This window comes from Vanellus vanellus, assembly GCF_965231255.1.
Source record: "Vanellus vanellus genome assembly, chromosome: 4".
In the NCBI taxonomy this organism is placed as follows: Eukaryota; Metazoa; Chordata; class Aves; order Charadriiformes; family Charadriidae; genus Vanellus; species Vanellus vanellus.
Window position 1 is genome coordinate 72,935,283 of NC_138909.1, and position 19,413 is coordinate 72,954,695.

The 19,413-nt window shown below is 40.8% G+C and overlaps 2 protein-coding genes across 2 annotated transcripts; both read right to left on the minus strand.

Annotated features, from left to right (window-relative positions):
* Positions 1-1,978: 1,978 nt before the first annotated feature.
* On the minus strand, positions 1,979-9,780 carry LRRC66 (leucine rich repeat containing 66; the record flags this gene model as incomplete). Its single annotated transcript, XM_082482626.1, has 4 exons — positions 1,979-4,760; positions 6,188-6,518; positions 7,077-7,246; positions 9,285-9,780. 4 exons carry the CDS (start codon positions 9,778-9,780, stop codon positions 2,059-2,061), a joined length of 3,699 nt encoding a protein of 1,232 aa, XP_082338752.1. The 3' UTR covers positions 1,979-2,058.
* Positions 9,781-10,239: 459 nt separating this feature from the next.
* On the minus strand, positions 10,240-19,299 carry SGCB (sarcoglycan beta). The gene is made up of 6 exons (XM_082482173.1): positions 19,103-19,299; positions 16,803-17,012; positions 15,713-15,898; positions 15,409-15,600; positions 14,024-14,155; positions 10,240-13,146 (listed from the first exon to the last, which is right to left on the minus strand). Exons 1-6 carry the CDS (start codon positions 19,124-19,126, stop codon positions 12,943-12,945), a joined length of 948 nt encoding a protein of 315 aa, XP_082338299.1. The 5' UTR covers positions 19,127-19,299; the 3' UTR covers positions 10,240-12,942.
* Between the last annotated feature and the right edge of the window lie 114 nt (positions 19,300-19,413).

A 19,413-nucleotide genomic window follows, 5' to 3' on the forward strand; every position in this document is an offset into this window, starting at 1 on the left:
TTGTCTACTCAGGTTGTATGAACAATTCTGGACAATTAAACGTGTAAAACTTTTTCCTGTGTTTGAAAAACAGAAAACAAAATCAGACCCTTAAACTCATGAATAATTTGATGACAAATTATCGATTCTGTCAAAAGATGATTTCATTCTTGGTCCCTGAGTGGACTCCTACGGAAGGACTGAAGCCAGTACCTGCTGTTAAAATACTTCTTAGTCATCAGTTTAGATACCACTGAACACTGGAGGAAAAAGAGCAGAAATCTTCCAAGAACTGACTGGCAAGCAAGAAGATCTGTGTGAATGACAGCAGATTCATTGCTTGTAATGGAATTACGGGTGTTCCTGAGTGCGGTTATTTGCAAATACTATGGTGACCTAAATCAAATCTATGCAACACCTACCTGACACATAACTATTCTGAGTTATGTTAGAGATTTTTGAGAAAATCAGCCAGAAGAAAATCCAAAACAAACCAACAGGAGATCTAAGCACAGGTGACTTGGCTCAGTAAATATATAACTGCTAATTGTGATGCTAGATGTGTAAAACAATTATTTAAAGCAATTATTTAAAAGGAACTCAAGGCACTAAAGACAATATTTTTCAAAAGGTCAAACAATATTAGCACCAGTCTCCTTCAGTTGCTTTTACTTGCCTCTTAAGTTTTGCAATACTTTTTTTTTTTTTTTTTTAATTCCCTGTACATGAAGGTAACAATTATTAGCTTCTGTCAGCATCTCTTTGTTCTTTCCTAGCTGCCTCTTGAAAGATACTTTCAAAGATGTGCTGTGCCTTTGGACTTGTTTCTCATCTGGTGGAACTGAAATGTGTTCCTTCTGTTTGGAGTTTTTAGAGAATTAATTGCGTCTTCATGACAGAGGTTTTCCCAAAGGTGCTGGCCAACCTCCTGCATTTTCTGGGAATGTGGGCCTGTTCCCCTTCATGATGACATTCCCCTTCAAGGACTGCATCAGTGATACAGTGTATGTTAAAAGGGCCTCGGGCCATATTCAGAGCAAATTTTATCTTACATCTGTTATCTTTTGGCTTAGAAAACGTTACTGTATATCAAGCTATTCATATTCTAATACAGCAGTTTTGAGCTGCTCTTGATTTGCCTCAGTAAAATTCTGAAGTGGGTATAGGATCCTTTTTTTATGGGGAATTATAGCTTAGTAATATAAACTGTCTTTTTTTTTAAATTACCCTGCCCGTGTCATCACATCTGCAAACTACGGGTGATGTCCCATTAGTAGCTACATCTCCGTAATTGACTCTTCTGCGCGGTTTCAATTCTGTTCTGTCCCTTTGAGAAAGAAGGGTTTCATTACTCACTCTGTCTTGCCAAGTTAAAAACTAATTTTTTAAAAGTAATCAGATACTGCTTGGACTTTACCTATCTTTGCAAAACTGCGGGAATTCAGAGACGCTTAATCCGCAAATTTGGTTCAGAGAGCAGAAGACAGTAATGTGTACTGTTTCACTTTATAGGGAAAACACAATAATAGTAATAATGTAACAATAATTTCAGTGTAACATTTATTTTAGACAAACAAAACAGTGCACATCAGAGGCAAATTCTAAAGGAAACCAATATCTTAGTACCAACAATAATGAGAAAGTAAATACGTATTATTATTATAACTCAGCAAAAGTTTTATTATCAGTTATAACTACTGAGTAGTTTACTCGTTTGAGCTATCCTACAGTTGTTTTTCATAAAATCTAAAATTTTTGTTTGGTTGGTTTTTTTACAAGTACCCTTCTAAACAAAAGTTCATGGCTTCTATCCTGAATTACCCATTGGAATTGCGGTGTTTTTAAATTGTACGGATCCTGGCTTTATACACCTCATTGTTACGTCTAGTTCCATAACTCGGATTTCTGAAGTTAAAGGCCGACAGATAGTTGTACTGAGAGCCGGGAGGGGGGAGGGGCAGAACCAAAATAACACATGGTATTTAACGGTTACTAAAAGCTTCTCGTTAAGACACGATCGTTTTTGCATCTACAATATGACATAAACACTGTGGGAGCTTAGTATTACACTGTTGCGTCTCAACTGTTGAAGTCTGTTTTCCTGCTTTGCAAAATATTAGCAAATCCATCAAAAGCTCTTTTCTTCTTAACGAAAAACTGGCCCCGTCCTAAATTGGTCTGACTTTTTTGACTGAGTTTTTCACTTGAATTTTGGAGGTTGACAGCTGCTGTAGAATTGTTCTCCAGTCCTGTCAAAGTAGTGTCATCCTCCGCCTCGCTGGAATCGGTGCTTTCGGAGATTGTGTTTCCTGTAGTCTGTTGTGGGAATGAATGTGAACTGTGCGCTGTGCTGTCATTGAAGAAGCCTCGTGGGACTGAGAAGGAATATGCATCCTCGTCGCTCTGATCCAGTTGGAAGCGATCTTCTGTGTTGAAGACGGATTGTGTTTTCCCGGAAGCGTGAAGATGCAGCAGATCTGCCGTAAGACTGCACGACTGCGTTTCTTCGGGCAGACTACAGTTGCTGGTGTCCTGTAATTCTGTGTATCCGTCGCAGTTTTCCTCATTAAAACCTGTTTGCAGTGTGTCTGCACAAGCCTTAGTTGTGCTCACCCACTTCCCCTGTGGTAGCGAGTCTTCTTGCTCTGTAACAACCCTAAAATGGCTTTCAGCTGTGTGTTCAGGCAGAGATTGAAGAGATGATTCGCTGCTGGAATGCGGTAGCGATGGTTTTGTAACGATTTCATTCAAACCAGTATCAATGGGAGCAAAAATAAAATCATCGTCCTCAGATGTACTCGTGTTTCTTCGTAACGTAATGTCCCCTTCACCGTGATTCTTTTCAAGGGAGTCCCTGTCTGTCTGCTCCTCTGTGCTTCCTTCTGGTGCTTTTTCTTTTTGTTCGGTGGGAGTGAAGCTGAAGGAATGCCGTGGTTCGTCGGGAAACTGATAGAGCTGCACTTCAGCCTCTTCGGGAGTGCTCTCTGTGTCGGTGGCATATGTGGGAGAATGTCTTAATGAGAGGAACGTATTACCAAAATCTGTACTTCGATTGTGGAGAGAATCAGAGTTTTGCACTGTTGACTCTGCATTAGTGAAATAATCAGACCTATCAGGAACTTCTTGACTTGAAGAACTAATTGTGTCTGAATCCGTCATGCCTTCGTGGTCACTGCGTTTATCAGCATAAGGTGATGCTGTCTCAGGCGTGATGGTATCTGATCCATAATCAATAGTGGTTTCAAAACACGTGTTGTTCTCGTCTTCAGTTTTCCCAATATGCTGAAGTTCGGCAGCAGTGTTTGGAGACTCTGGCAGTGTGGAGAACTTCTCAGTTCCACTGTTCATATCAGCTTCCTCTAGTGATGACCGACAGACTGGCAGGTTGTCACCAGCGTCGGGTTGTTCCAGTTCAAAGTCTGCTAGAGAACTGCAGTCACTCATTGTGAAAGGAGTCCCTTCATCCGAAGAACTATCGTCAAATAGATCTGCTGAAGCACCTTTTTCACGTGTATGTTGCGTTTTACAGTCATACTCTGCAGAAGGAGAGTTTTCTGCTGTTTGGTAGACACTTGGGTTCTCAGTATTTGTACCTCTCTTGCAGCTACTGGGTAAAATAAAACCTCCCACATCACTGCTTATATTTATGTTGCCGTTTAGACCAAGTTGTTCCTCACAGCTTTGCCTTCCAGGCATAAATTTCGTAGTGCTCGTGGGTGCGTTACGTGAAGCAATCCCTTTTCTTTCAGGAGAGTCTGCTGTAGCCTTTGTGATTTCAGACTGCAGCAGACGGGAGCTGTTGCTTACCTCGCTGTTCCTAGAGTCTTGTGCAACTGCCTGTGTTTGTCCCGTGGGAAATGGAAAGGCAGGTTGTCCCGTGAGGGAAAAATCCGAATCTGAAGAGTAGGTGTGATTTGAGTAGGAGTTGGCATTCAGTCTCCTGGGTATGGGAGGGAACCTGCTCTGCTCTGAGTCTGTATTTGCATATTTTGAATCTTTCCGTAATGAAATGTCATTACTCGTTAATTTTCTTGGCATTACTTCATCGCTGTTCTGGTAATCCACCCCTACAGAAAATAGTCCGCTATCATCAATATTTATATTTTCATAATTGCCGATACTAGCTTTGCTGTCTGAGAACACTTGCTTTTTCTTCACGTCGATGTCATTATTGCTTTGTTTCTGGTACTCTTCTTCACGATTTGGTGCGTGTACACAGCTGCCAATGGCGTTTTCATACAAAGTAGAGGCTTCTGTAGGAAGAACGCGTGTGTTTCTTGAAGAATTCTCATTGCGAATGAGCAAATTACGCTGTGGAGTTGTTGGTTTGCTTGCAGAGCGCCCTCCGCTCAAGGTTTCATCTGAAAAAGCTTGATTAGAGTAGGTGTGTTCTGAACTTGCGTTTTTGTTCCTGCGCACGAGTCTCCACAGGCTCACAAGGTAGGGTCTGGCAAAAGCACCCAGGCAAAAAGCACAGACAAACGTGATGAACACGGAGAGGCAGACAGCCAGTGCGAGGTCTTGCTCTGTTCTTCCTTGTCGAAAAACAGCGTTAGCGTCCCGGGCTTTTCTAACCAAAAATGTGGAAACCCTTTCTTTCACCTGAATATTGTAGATGAGATATTTCTTCGTAGTTGCGTTAGAAGCACACAAATATAACCCTTCAGCTGTTGTCTCAGCATTGTATATCACTAAATTATTCATCTTATCCAGTGTCATATGAGGAAGACTATTATCTTTTGAAACTCTGCCATTAGGTGTCCACCAAGAGACTCCATTACCTGAAATAAAAGAAAATACAAGCGAAATCTTTCTTAAAAGTATAGGGTACTTGCTTTGCAGGGTCAAGTTATTTTGGTAAGAACACACTGACCTATCTTTGATAATTTTAACTTATTTATTATAAAATAAGTTTGGGGTTTTTTTATCCATCCATAGTCATTTTACATGGTACCAAGTATCTGTTAAACCCTCATGGTCCCCCCTGCCCTTTAAAACACAGATACGGGGTGTTAATAGCCGACTTTCCAAGAAAAACGGCGTGGGTGAGGGAGGAGGTCACTGAAATGATCTAAGCGCTGTGCGGGGCTACACTAGAAACCCCTGCTTATCTCCCTCGCGGAAGACCTGTGCGTGCAGCCAGCCGTTCTCCAGCCTGGCCGCGGTCACTGTGTGCGGCTGCGATAAAACTGCCCTTGTTAACTGCCAGTGTTTCAACCGCTGTGATTTTCCTGCGGTCACTGCTTTGGCTGCAGCGAAAAGGTGTGAAAAGCAAGGATATTCCTATCTACCCAGCACTTGTTCCAGACTTTAGCTAGCGCGGGCCGTGGCCGGTTGTTGGCTTTTGCAATATGTTTCAAGGTTGTATGAAACACCTTTGCCTTTGGATCCGCTCGCGTTCCCAGTGGAGCTTTGGTGCGATCCAGTGCGTTGATTTTAATGGCAGGATCAGAGTTTCCGAGACTTTCCTTGTTGATAGACAAAGCAGGTGGCGTTTCTGATCGACCCTCCCTGTTTTCATCCGGGGATGAAGTGTTCCAAGGGGGAAAGCCTTACCACCTCAACGTGCTGTTCGTCCATCAGACTGAAACAATTCTGCCTTACGGCACGTGACAAATACACCTTCTAAGTTTGGTCTGAGTTTTCCCTCTGCATGGGAAGGCTTAGCCCTGTAGATTCTGTCACTTGTACTTCAAGTGCTCTGTATAATTGTAAACGCTGAATTAATTTCCTAAGTGAACTGTGTGCTACGGTATCTGTACTTTGTTAAAAGAAATACAAATCCTTTCCCTTGCAAATAAACTTCCGTTTCGTTTTGTTGCGACTGAATCCTGGAAACACTGTTGTATCCTTCTCGGTTTTCTGCGTGCCCCAGAAGTGCCGCCCCACTATCCGGTCCTTTGTTTGCATTCCAAAATTAACTGACAAATTTGCGACGTATTACTTATTGAAATGTATTTGTGTATAATTTGGCCTCGCTTATTAGTTTAATGTAAGGAAGGAGATTAAGACTATTTTGGGCAAACATGACTTTCAAATATTCTAACCGGTATACTACTTGCTAATGAAATAATTTGCACGTTGAATTGTTGTTCGGTTATTTTTAAACGGTATCTGTAGAAATCCACATTTGAGACCAGATTTCTTTGCTCGTTCTGCACGCATTTGGATTTTAGCAGCCTATGGCCAGAGTCCCTGTTATACGTACCCCTTGTGTCCTCCAAGTCACAGTTTAGCACCGACGTCTGCCCTGTTGGGATGACAGCCCGCTTGAGCAAAACGCCGTCGCTGCAGTTTAAGTCAAAGCTTGAAAGACACAGCCGAGGTTTCTGTGAGTCGTTGGCAGATTTATTGTAGGAAATACTCCATTTTTTCCTCGTGGAGTCAAAAAGAAAATGAAATAAATGTTTGAAGGCATTTAGTCTGCAGTTGAATATCCAGGCGTTATTTGACAAACCCACTTCAAGTTGAAAGACGTTCAGGCTGATTAATAGCTGGGGTAAAGGGGTTGTCAGAGCGTTTTCACGGAGATCCACGACCTATTTGGAAATAATTCAGAGTTAATTTGATAAGCCTTACAATGGAATACTAATTGCAATATCAACAATAACATTTATTGTAGTATACAAGCGCTTTTGCAGTTATGGGAATAATACATCTGGTTGGGATTTCAAGAATATTGCTCTAAGTTTTTTAGTTAAAATGAAAAGTTTAAATTGTGGTATATTTAGCGTTCTCCCATTGTAGACTACCTCTGTGTGAATGGGAAGCCGCAGGGCTCTCGCCATGGAAGGGATGGGGGTAGAAAAGGATGTGTGTGTGCTTAAGCCGGTTATGGATTGGTTTGCAGCATAGATAAATGGTGAATTTAAGGTTATGTCTTGTATATTTACAAGTCTGTGTGTTTTTCTATATATGGAAAGCAAATACATATTATATAAAAATAATGATTATTTTCACCATTTGCTTTAGTTTTTATAATCGCATACTAATATAATAATCAAAGAGCAATACAGTCATGCTGAGTAGTTGATAATTAATATCTTTTAGTGTTTTGTGTTAATCACCAGTAAACAGTTGTATTATTGCTTTACAACCTGTAATTTGCTGAGATCCCTGAAGGCGTCTGGATGAATTTTAGTTATTTTGTTGTTTTGCAAGCCGATGTCCTTCAGCTGTGAGCAGTTCTGAAAATCATTCAGCTCAATCTGTCGTATGCCGTTGGATGACAAGCGGACAGTCTGTAAAGACTGCAGCAGGCCGAGTCCTGGGAAAAACAAAACTATTTTACATTTCACGTTCTCGTCTTCCCAATTGCCTCAAGTGGTTTTTTGAAATTCTTTGCAACAAAATTCCTTCCGTTCCTGTCTATTACGCTTTTCCTATTCAGTGGGTGTCCCATTTCTAAAAGTTGCGTGGCGTCAACAGCAGGCGCGTTAATAAATTCACAATCAACGCGTGTTTTGAAAATTTGCATCTCCATAAAAGCAGTAACATTCCTTTGGGCTATCAAAATTATTCCGACTGTCATCTCTGTACTTTGAGCACGCTTCTCTGGAGAACTGGAGGTAGGAAAGGAGGAGTGTGGAAAGGGTGGAATATACTCAGTTTATAACATCGAAATTAATTGTAAATAGAAGGTGGAGATGCCAAAGGTGATACAGTATCTCCTGTTCATTGCCGTCTGCAGCTTCAGGGGAGTTTTTCATATGTGGAATTATTTGAACCATATTCATAGGCTGTAAACGTGACCGAAACCAAACCCATGTTGTTGCTTGTGCCCGTGAATGATAAAGCGTGACAGGATATCCTAGTTACAACAGCAGCTTTGGGTTTATTGTGAAAAGCAGAAAGAATGATTCATCCCCGCTATAAAAACTAGAGGTAGCAGGTAGGAAGTGCATTCAGAAGTTCTGGCAGTTCATAAACTCTTCCTTGTACCTGCGCGAAGCATTGTAGTTTGGATGCATCCTGAAGTTATAAATTTGTGCCAGGAATAGGCACTGCGTGGCAGGAGCGGGCAGCAGCCTGGCGCCTGGGGCGGCGGTTGTGGGAAGGGTTCCTCTGTGGCCAAACCCCTCTGCTTTAGAAATTCAGTGGGTTTTTTCTTACCGGAGCTTAAAAACCGGAATGTTAGCAAGGGATTCTGGAGGAGGAAAATAAAGTTCTGAACATGCACAAACACGAATATGGAATTTAAGTATAACTTGACGCACGGTGGTACGATGCATAGTAATTTGACTTTTAACATCTAAAAACTGGGTCTCTTGGAGAAGAGGTTTGATAACATGTCATTACATGTATCTATCAAAACAAATCAAATCTGCAGCAGTGTTTTTTATAATGTAAGATTTTCTATACTGTCTATATGGGAACCTTATAGATACTTAAGTGAATAATTAAGTGAAATGGTTTCCTGCATGCTAGAGAAATATTTAGTATCAAAAAAGGAGAAAAATAGAGCTTTGAGGACCCTGTGTAGGTGCAAAATTATCCCCTTTGTTTGACTTTGTGAGATAAGTGGGATTTTGGTTTGCCCTCCCCGTATTTTCAAAATCTAGAGCTAATGAATCTGATGATGTCATCAGAGATCAATTAAATTCAGCAAACAACATATAGGATAGTGTTGCTCGTAGTGCAGCTTCTGCCTTGTTTAAGCACTAATGCGAACCATGCGTTTATGAGGATGGAGGCTGTCGTGCAGCTGCGATGCCTCGCCTGGCTCAGCGACCAGCAAACACTTTCTAAAAGGCTGTCGAAACCTTACGGCCCTCTCCTGTTACTAGCTGGTGTCACTTCAGTTGGGTGTCGGATGGCACAGAGCAAAATGGTTCCGACTGAACAAAATGTATTTTTCTGCCTTTGCGAAATACTGAAATTGGAGCAAGTTTTATTTGGAAGAGGATTGACTCTCTTCTGAAGAGCAGTATGAAATTCATTATCTGTAATTTTCTTGACGTTAAGGTTCACGACTTGGTTGTGGAGGCTGGTGTTTTTCCAAAGATCCTTACTTCCCTTTCTGTACAAGGAAAAATACTGCTTGGGCTCCCAGGGGATAAATTTGGTTATATTTGACTGACATTAAGGCATTATGATTGTGAAGGCTGTATAAAAAAACCCAACCTAATCCAAAACAACCCATTTGCTTCAGTCCCTGTATTTGCAGGCGGCTGGAACTTTCCCTCGCCCAAGTGTAACTGAATGAGACGACAGCCGCCGTCTGAATTCAGCGAGATGGACTGAATCATACCCAAAACCAACTTACCCCTTAGGAGTGAGGTCCTTAAAGATTTTGAAACGCTTACCTCTTGGAATGGTATTAAGATTATTTCTTTCGACTGACAACACTTTCAAAGCAGGCAGGAGGCGATCAACTTTCCCGTACTTTTTAGACCCCGGGGCAGGCACAGGTACGTCCAGTGTGAGGGTGTGGATGGCGTTACCGTTGAGGTTTAGAGTTTCTAAAATGGGTAAATTTCTACAAGTAGTTAAGGAGAGTTCAGAAATCAGGTTGTTACTGAGATTCAGGTGTTTTAGCATCCACCCTTCGTTTCTTCCATCAGCGAACGTAAAAGTTTTAATATTATTGTAACTAAAATCAGCTGTTATTGCTGTTTGTGATATATCTTCTGGAATAGTAGATATTCCGGCAAAAGAACAATTCACGACGCACTCCCCATCCCACCGGCAGTCTGAACACTGATGTGTATCAAGAGGACTCCGCTGTGAGTTGGTTCCCACCGATCCAGGAAGATTAAAGCAAAGGGCCACAGCAATGACACTCAAGTGAAGGGTATCCATAGTATCTATACGTAAAATGTAAAATTATGGTAAGTTCAGCATAACAAGAGTTAAACAGAAAGCGGAAATACTTTGCCATGAAAAAAAATCAACATTAAACAAATACCCAAAGTGTTACCAATGTTCTGCCTTGAACATTCAGTTTTGGAGTCTTAGGTATGTTTCAAAAAAGAACATTCATAAACTGGTGACCTTCCCTCTCCCTCCCCCTCTTCCAAAAAAAACCAGTCCAAACCTTTTCTTTCTTTTCCAGCCCTTTGGTCGCGAAACGCAGCTGCTCAGAACTCCTGAACTAACAACAGTGGAGACTTTTGAACTCTACTTCAGGTATCATACACAATTACCACTGAGCAAAGTCCACCACATACAATCCATGACAAATAGATGTGGAATGATTTTCATACTTACAGTTAATCAAATACTAGTTCCCCTGTCAATAACACAACCACGTATTTTTAATGAAAAGCTATATTCTTACAAATAACACTTCTGAACCACAGCTGCATTTTAGCATTTATTGTTTCATTTCAAAACAAAGATTAGAAATTCAGTTATCTTTCAGCTGTTGAAACAACCACCACCTTTACATACACTGAGAACTCTTCACATGGAAGTTGTTTCAGCGTACCCAGTATGGTATTTTACAGAGGCATGTAGGATGTACTTTAAACACACAGAATTTTTAAGCGCATCTGTGGGATTAAAATAAATAACGTGCCACACTATGTTTTAAATACATATAGAAAAATGTATCTTAGGCAGTTAGAAGATAAACAGCAAACAAATGCACAACACAGGGCATGTGTGGTGCCAACATTTCTCAAACCGTGTAGTGAAGGCAACAAAATATATTAACAATACATAAATAGTAGCTAACAAATTGTTAATTTTTCACTTGGTATTTGTATGATCGGTTTTGCTACGTTTTGACAAAAAATCCACACTTAAAAAGCAATTCTCCAGACCGTGATTTAGGAGTACCTTTGTGACAAATCTTTCAGCTATGTCGCATACAGTATTCTACAAAGAACTCTTGATAATTACAAGAACTCAATACGAGCATATAGACATGTCAGTACCAACCAAAGAGGAGCTTTAATATGCTCTTCATGTGTAATCTACTTGACCAAGGCAGTATCTGTCATTTTCAGGATCTATTTCAGCTTCAAAGATGCTGCCGCTTATATTTTTATACTTGTGTATTTATATATATATAAAAATAAACTGACAAACTTCCATTAGCATGAGTGAAAATTCTAAAAATGTTATCGTTTATTTCCTCCTCTTAATGGTAACAGATACTAATTAGGGCACTGCTTAGCAGCAAAGATGTGTGCATGTTTTCAGCAAAACGTGTGTTTAAGTGGTTAATAAATATTAACTGTAGTAAAACTATGAAGTTCGTGAAGGGAGTATGCAAAGTGTTAGTACTTTCCCATAATCTTTAACGTGAGCAATTCGGTGGCTTTTGCTATATTTTATTCTGGTTTTGTTAAAACAGCTCCACTCCCGTCCACCCCCTAAAACCCCAACAACTACTGAGCATCAAAATCTGCCTTTGCCTGAGAGCAGTGAGGGAACTGTGACCCCTCTGACCCCCCGTGTGGTGTAATGCCTGACCTAAGGATTCCCCTCTAGAAATCCCTTCCACCCATACGCGTCCCGCATGACAACTTACTGACTTCTAGTAAATGCAGGAACTGGGACCTTAGATACTAAGTTCTTGTTGCAGCAGGAACTGATTTGTACTTTGTGGAATTCTACGTACTTTCAGAGCTATCAAACAAAGGTAGACAGTTTATCTTCCCACAACAAATGATCCATTCTGAAGTTAATGTGTAACATTTGCACAACTTTTAGGAAGAGAAGCATGTGCTTATCTAGAAAAACTTGTCAAAAAGCTACTTGCAAAGTCACCTTTGTGGCCTCCATTATTAAGGTTACTTGATGCTACTGCAAAACAAAACTATTTTCCACTGAAGAAAATACATGGGGAGGGAGGAGCGGGAAACTTAGAATGAGCTGGTCTGTTTTTCGTACAGAACCCCTTACCTCTGCAAAAGCAGTTACAAGGCTAATAGTTTCTACAAGGCCCCAGTTCAGGATAGACGCAGTTTCACTGTTGACAAATTCAGATACATGTGTATTTACCCTGGTGTCACAGGATTTGATACCACCACATTTAGAACTACAGACCTGCAGTTTAACTTTGGAATTTAATTCTGAGATTCTCAGTAATGTATCAATACTGACATTCATGGGCAAAAAGAGATTCGATCTCGGACACTGCCTCAATGGTCATGTTTCAGATATTACCTGTTGAATAATGGATTCATATACTGCGCACATTAAAGCACCAGGAAAATACTTTTTTTTGTTAGTGAGCAAGGTGTAAGTACATCTTTAAAAATGTACTTTTAATATAAACACATTTTATAAACACTTCACATAAATTAAACAACTGTAGAATGCCTCAACTGCAACACTGCAATAATCACAAGACTATTTCAAAACTGAAGTTACATTTCCACACTCGATAGTACTTTGCAAATATTATTTGTGCTAGCATAACTTCTTCTCTTAACTACATGACAATATATGGCAGAAATAATGTAGTATTTTAAAGTGAATCTGCCACTACCCTCCCTTAGTACACATATGGTAAACCACATAATTTTGGGGGAAATCATTATAGCAACCTTTGGCAAGTAATGAAGAAAAGACGAAAAAGTTGCCGCTTCAGCCTTCCTCGGCAAATCCACTTCCAACAACAAATCAACGTTCCTGTTGAAGTACTTCAGATGGCAGTTGTGTTCTCAGCAGCCCTCAAGGTCTTGGGATGTAGGACAAAAACCTCCTCCAAAGGCAACTGAAGGCAGTCAAAATTGTTGCTAAGATCACATTCTTCAAATATACTCTACTGATGCCAATTCAGGAAGGTACTTCAGTATGCGTGTAGACTGAAAGCTTACTAAATCAGTGCCACTATTATGGCAGGATGATGACATAATACTGTTGAACGTAACAGCCTTTGCTTAAAAATATTATGTAATAGATGTTAGTATAAACTGCTGTAAAACCAGAAATCCTTGAAGGCATGCAATTACTTCATACAAATATATGTAAACACAAAAGAGAAGTCTCCTGGTAGTGGTTTGTGGTTTAGTGAGTGGCTCCACACGGATTGACAGAAGTCTGACAACCCATGTTATAACCTGTCACCTGAACCTTGAACAGTGTCCCATCCGCGCACATACAGAGCTTGAAACGCAGCCAGTTGCCGTTATTAAACTGTTCCCCGTGAGAAGAACTTGGCAGTCGCGATGGGCTGACCATCACAGTTCCATTCAGGATAATGCTGTTTTCCTATTAAGAGGGAAAAAAAAAAAGTACAACTTCTAATTTAAACAAGGCAGGTCGGTTTTGAAAATGCACAAGCTGGTTCAATGAATCAATGACATCTTTAGGATGACTATAGAATCAACAGAATAAAAAAGTATATATGACAAGCTTTCATTTTTTAATTAAATTTGTGAATAAAGCCCATGAATTTCTCAATTCTAGACAGCAATGTACTTTGCTATTCCAGTGGTAGATTGATATTGAGAGAGATGGCAGTGTGGCTTTTCACTGGACAGACCTATTAGCAAATGCAGTAAATCTAAAAATATCAGCGTTTGAATTCATACATGAAATTTATTCATGCACTACATAAAAGTGCACGTATCTCTGTCATGGTTTGGGCCTCAAACCAGGACAGTCTCTAATTTTTATCCTTCTTTAGCCTTTTCCATTATTCTATATGCTCTGCAATCTTAACAATGCCCAAAAATCCTGAATGCTGGCGAGTCTCACTCCTGCAGCATAGAAGGTAGTGCTCCTAATGGCATGCTCTGCTCCTCTGTCAAAGGTTGCTGTCCACAGTAAAACCTCCAGAAGAGAAGACGAATTCCCTTTAGTATTTGTTTAAGTGTAGAAGCCAATAGCTTCGCTTTAGTTGCACTGTGGGGTTTTAGTGTTTTAGTAGTAGTAAATCATTGTTACCTGAAAACTATTGAACCACTAACTAACAGCAAAGCAATAAACCACCTTTTAAAAACCTTACTAAATGCGCTGACTGCAACTAAACTTTTATGCATGACTACTGTATATAAAATTTGAATCCATATAAAGCTACATCAGTTTATTATCAGCCTGAATTTGAAACTAAGCTGTTCAAAAAACGCTGATTTGAAGTACTTACTGCTTTAAGTTCCATGTTACCCCCCATTCGAAACTCAATGGTCTTGCCTGTGATGAAAACACCTTCGTTTCCCCGGACAATAGCACGGCCATCGACCTTTATGTTTAGATCACTGGTTGCATTGCTGGTAATCTAAGAACATAAACAAAAGAAGTGTATTAGAGATGAATGAAAATGTGCTGCTTGGGTTTGTCTGATAACTTTAATTACCTTAAAAATATTGCTACACAATTTAATAAAAACCTTCAATGTACTTTTTCCCCTTCTCCCATTACACCTACGAAGCTTCTGCCCATTTCCACATTCATATTTGAAAACAAGGACTACTTAATTTTGGAAAGTTTACGTTTGCATATGGTTTGTTTGTAATAAAAATAACAATTCATATGACAATTTTATGGAATACACAGTTAACACTGGTAGCAAATACAGGCTTCCTGTTAGGAGTGACTATGTAAACTTACTCCTCTATTTTCATTTAATCTGTTCCTCCTATGTATTTAAAGTTACAGGTTTCGGTTTTTGTTTTGGTTTTTTTTTGTTGTTGTTGTTTGGTTTTTTTGTTTTTTTTTTTTTTTTTTTCTGGAGCATATGATTTTAATTCTTAGCCTGCAGAGGAAACACAAAGAGCAAACTAAATTCTCTTTTTTGTTTGTCCTTAACAGGATTGCTCAATACTTCCTAAGGCACACTCAACCCTCTATAAAACCACTGATACTACTCTACTAATGTTATACAAAAGAACTAGGGGCTGTACTCTATCTGTAAATCCTTTATTATAAGTGATGACATGAAAGAAATTTCAGTCCGACATTAAGATCAGCATTTTAAATGTATGCACACCAATATTTAGGTTTTTTCATTTTCTGATAAAGAATAATGTAGAAACCACAAAGAACTTGTTTAACCTAGAAGCTGTGGACCAACCTAAATCCTAGAATGCTGTGATCGATCTCTACAGTTTTACTCGACTTCTGAAATTCTAATTGCATTAACATTTATCACCAATAGAAGGAAAATGATACATGAAGTTCTGGTAATTGTTTTTCTAAGTTCTTACTAGAAACAGAGAAGCTTTTCATAGAAATTTTATTTCCGAAACAGTTATCTAGGCACAAATAAATTGATAAATGCTCAATAAAAAGACACGCAGGCCTAGCTGGCATGGTATTCCGGATAGTATACTCATTTAATGATGTCGGTTTTCATGTCTATTCTAATTTTTAGGGTGATTTACGTTTTCAGAGCTGCATTTTTAACTACATTTAGTCAAATTTCTAAATATGCTTGAAAGATCGCATTTGTAAACTTTTTTCTTATTCTACAGCTACAGCAATTCTGTAACGAGCTTTTACAAAAGTAAGAGGTAGTTAAAAGAGACATACCCTCTCTGTAGAGGCCTTTTGTACATTCAAGATTTTAACTCCATTTGGCAGATGAAACTCATGAGTTTCATAGTCTGTGCTGAACAAGGTATTTTGTGTCCGTGGGTCAACAAATTCCATGCCAATATCGCTGGTAATAGAAGTTTTGTCTTTTTCCACACTAAGCTTGGTTGTTCCTTGCTGAAATACAATCTTCAGAAACAAAGTAATTAAGTTAATGATGTTTCAAATATAAAGTTTATCAATAATGTGACCGTACTTCCATAACGTTGCTCATAAGCTTTCAATTAATGATGCAACTTACAGGCTGATTATTTCCGGTGATCACCAAATCCTCATTACGTCTGCCTCCTACAGTGCTTTTATATAATGGATGTATAACACCCATGTCAGAAACTTGCTTAAACCGCAACAAGCCACTCTCATGGAACTCCATACTGTCACAACCATTGGGACCGATTCGAATCACTGCCCAGATAACTAGGGTGATCTGAAAGAGAAACACACATTTTCGAAGATTACTTTGACCGTTTGGACCTTCCCACAAGTATTGTATTAACTAGATGTTTTATTTGAAATAATTATTGATGCTAGTGTTTAAGTAAGCTTTAGGTGTGAATTTACTTTAGACTGTTTAATTCCTACTGGAAACATCGGAACACATTTAATTATGAAAGATTTTACATGATTTTTAGACTCATCTGAAATGGTAACTAAAATAATTTGTGTATATACATAATATATATATATTTAAAATTAAATCACATCCATCATTAACTATTTTTCCTGTTTAAGGGTAACCATGGTATCATTAGCTAAATAAATTTCCTGAACAAAGTAGCTCAGCTCAGGATATACTTACCCTTGAACTACAGGAAAACACCTTCACAGGTGGATGTCCAATTGTGAAAATAATGATCAAGCAATAAAAAGGTGGTAGTTACAACAATGAAGGTTTAAAGTGCAGTGGCTAATTAATTATGAATGCTCACATGCAGCTCTATTATTATATGTAAAACGTTCCCGGCATAGCAGTTTCTCCTGCATGTATTGGTACTGCACTAATAACACTTCACACGTTTGCTGTTACTGAGTTTTGCGAATGGAGAGACGCTTTCAAGGTTCCTAATTCTGTGTTGCATAAATGGTAGGTTCCTTGCTGGGACCATGATAACTGAAATAATCATGACTGAACCTACAACCTACAAGATTATTCCTTCTAAACTTGCTCAGACTACAAAAGAACAAAAAAAAAAATAAAAGGGGGAAAAATAAGGGATCTCTTTCAGTACATTTTAAGTCTTTCTCAGCCATACTGGGATGTTTATTTCTCTTATAAACCGTCAAAATTAAATACGTCCTAATGATGCTTACAGCCTAAGTATTATACTCACAATAAGATTGATGACAGCCAAAATAAAAAGAAGAACAATCACACAAATGGCCAAGTTGCCTTTCCTGCCACGTAACCCTGTCTTGTGGAGACGGTCCTCATCAATTGGAATGTATCCTGCTTTAAAGTTACTGTTGTGCTCCTTATTAACGTTCCTGCGTTCCACAGCCTTCTCTCGCATAGACTTCTTCACCGGGCCATTAGAACTTTGCTATAATACAAAGCATGGATTAGCTGTTATACGGCATGTAAATCCACCAAAATGATAGACATGTATGTATGCAAAAAAATAGATTTGATTTGACTAGTAGAATATATTACATATTATATTCAATATTTCAGTCTGCCATTCTGTACTTACAATACACATTTACAACTACTGCATTCTCTGCTAAGGCTATGACTAAATTATTTTCAGACAATCTATGTTTCTGTATGTAATTTTTATCATGGCAGTTAGGAATTATTAATGACATAGCTGCAGTAAAAAAAATATGCTGTAAAGAGCTTCATCAGGTTTTTACCTCTTGGGGACAATACAGAACATAATCCTGCAGGTCATTTGTTAATACACAGGATTTTAGTTCCCTCCATGCTAAGGCAGAATAGACACTCAATGAATATATCCAAAAGGAGTGTGGTGGATACAGTTTTAAAGTTACTTTGATAGCACAGGGTTTGCATTCAACTTCTATTGCTTACATGCAGTATTAAGAAAAATAATGTAAGGCTTCAAACCTGGCATGAGGAGTGTGGTCAGCCTAGCTTTAATTTAATCATTTGAAGTTACTAGTTTCCAAGAGATATCCCTTCAGTGAGACTAATTAACATGTAGAGGAAACTCTTGTAGATATTCATAGGGAAAATAAACCTTTGATGTATTTTTTAACTTTGTCCAAAATTTTATCCACCCCCTTCAAATGGAACAGATTGCTATTTAAGGGTTCAATTCCTCAAAGAAGGAGCTTGATCTTTTTGATGGGATTAAGTCTGTTCATGTGAAATGAATCCTGAAGCTGTACCTTGAGTTTATGGCACTTGCACGTGTCTATACTGATGTAACAGGTAAAATTGTCTTGTTTTCTTCCGTTACCAAAGAACAGGGAAACGGTGCTTGACCTGAACAGGTTTATGAAGGGCTTCCTCAAAACTAGACTCAGAATTGGCTGGGCAGGGAAACTGAGAAAAGGTCTGTGCTCTGGGTTTTCCCCAGTTCCCAAGGAAATGGAAACCTTGTACAACAGGACAGCAAGTACCCTGTCCTGAGAATGGTAGTCTTGAAAGGATATGATGGCGAGATAGAATTCCAAAATAGTTTTTTCACCTCGTAAGGCAGGGCAACAGAAGACGGCATCAGGACTGGGAGAATATGGTTGAAATGGTGATTGCTGGAACAAATGCTGGCGCATCCATGCAGAACTGGGCAGTGCTTCCCATGACACCCGAGATGGAGCTGGTACAGGACGAGCTCAGGAATGCGGGGCTTCCAGGAGCCCCCGAAAGACGAGCCCATGAACAGCTCGGTTCTTTTCCCTCCAGCTTAGTCCTGTTTTACCTCAAACCAGGACACGCAGTGCTGACGGAGTCCCTGTCCCACCCCTCCGGCTGGGTGACAGTGACACCCCTTCTGACAAATTTAGCTTGTGCTCCCGTGTGACACCTCGGATGCTGAACCCGAACCGGAGCTTCAGCCTTATTTATGCCGCTGAACTGCCATACTTGTGCCCGCCTGATGAGACGCCTGACGGCGCAGCCCCATAAATACCAACCGCGCTGACCAGCCTCGCGAATTACCGACAAGTGCCAATTTAGCCAAGACAGTTACATTCCTGTGCAGAAATACCAGAACACTTTATTTCGAAAACAGAAAGTATTTTTCTTTGTCAAGAGATCCTCGCGTCCGTAAGGCGCCCCGCCCCGGCAGCGGGCTCAGGGCTGCCTCTCCCCCGCTGAGGCGGCTGCTCCCGCCAAGGCGAGGGCCGTCCTTCCCGGCCAGCGCTGGACACAGGTCGGAACGGCCGCTTCCCCCTTACCCGGCTGGTGCAGGCGCTGGGGAGCCAGGGAGGGCCAGGGCTGCCCGCCGCGGCCCCGCAGACCCGCCGCCCTGGAGGCCTCCGCCACCAAAACCAACCTCGGCAACCACCCCCAAAATGGCACCCCCTCCACAAGCAGCGCCCCTCCCCCGACCAGACCGGCTGCTCGGGCGGCTCTCTGCGGCCCCGCGGGCGGGCTTCGCTCCCCCACCCCGTGGCGGGAACTGCCCCACCGCCTCCCCATGCCTGCGCCTCGGCGGGGACAGACCTGCTCGGAGGCGGCCGCCGCCATCTTCTTCCCCCACCGCCGCTGCTACCGCTGCGGAGGGGCCGGCGGGCGCCCCCTTGCGGCGCGGGGAGGGCGGCGGACAGGGGCGAGCTCGGTGCCGCTCCGTGAGGCGGGTCCGGGACGCCGGTTCTGACACGCGTTACCAGGCGGCCGAGGCGGTGTTCCTTCCTTCCATCCCCCCCCCCCACCCCCCGGCCGGGCCGCGTTACCACAACCGAGGCGCGCCTCCCTGCGTCGCTGTGGCACCCGCCGCCGCGCCGGGCCCGGCCCACGTTACCATCGGGATTATA

Excerpts from the sequence above, each read along its gene's own strand:
- SGCB (XM_082482173.1), bottom strand. The coding sequence starts at position 19,126 with ATGGCGGCGGCCGCCTCCGAGCAG. Across the intron at positions 15,899-16,802 it reads TGGCTGTCATCAATCTTATT|ATCACCCTAGTTATCTGGGC; the intron begins GTGAGTATAATA and ends TTTCTCTTTCAG. Across the intron at positions 14,156-15,408 it reads AAAAGGCCTCTACAGAGAGG|ATTACCAGCAATGCAACCAG; the intron begins GTATGTCTCTTT and ends TTATGTTCTTAG.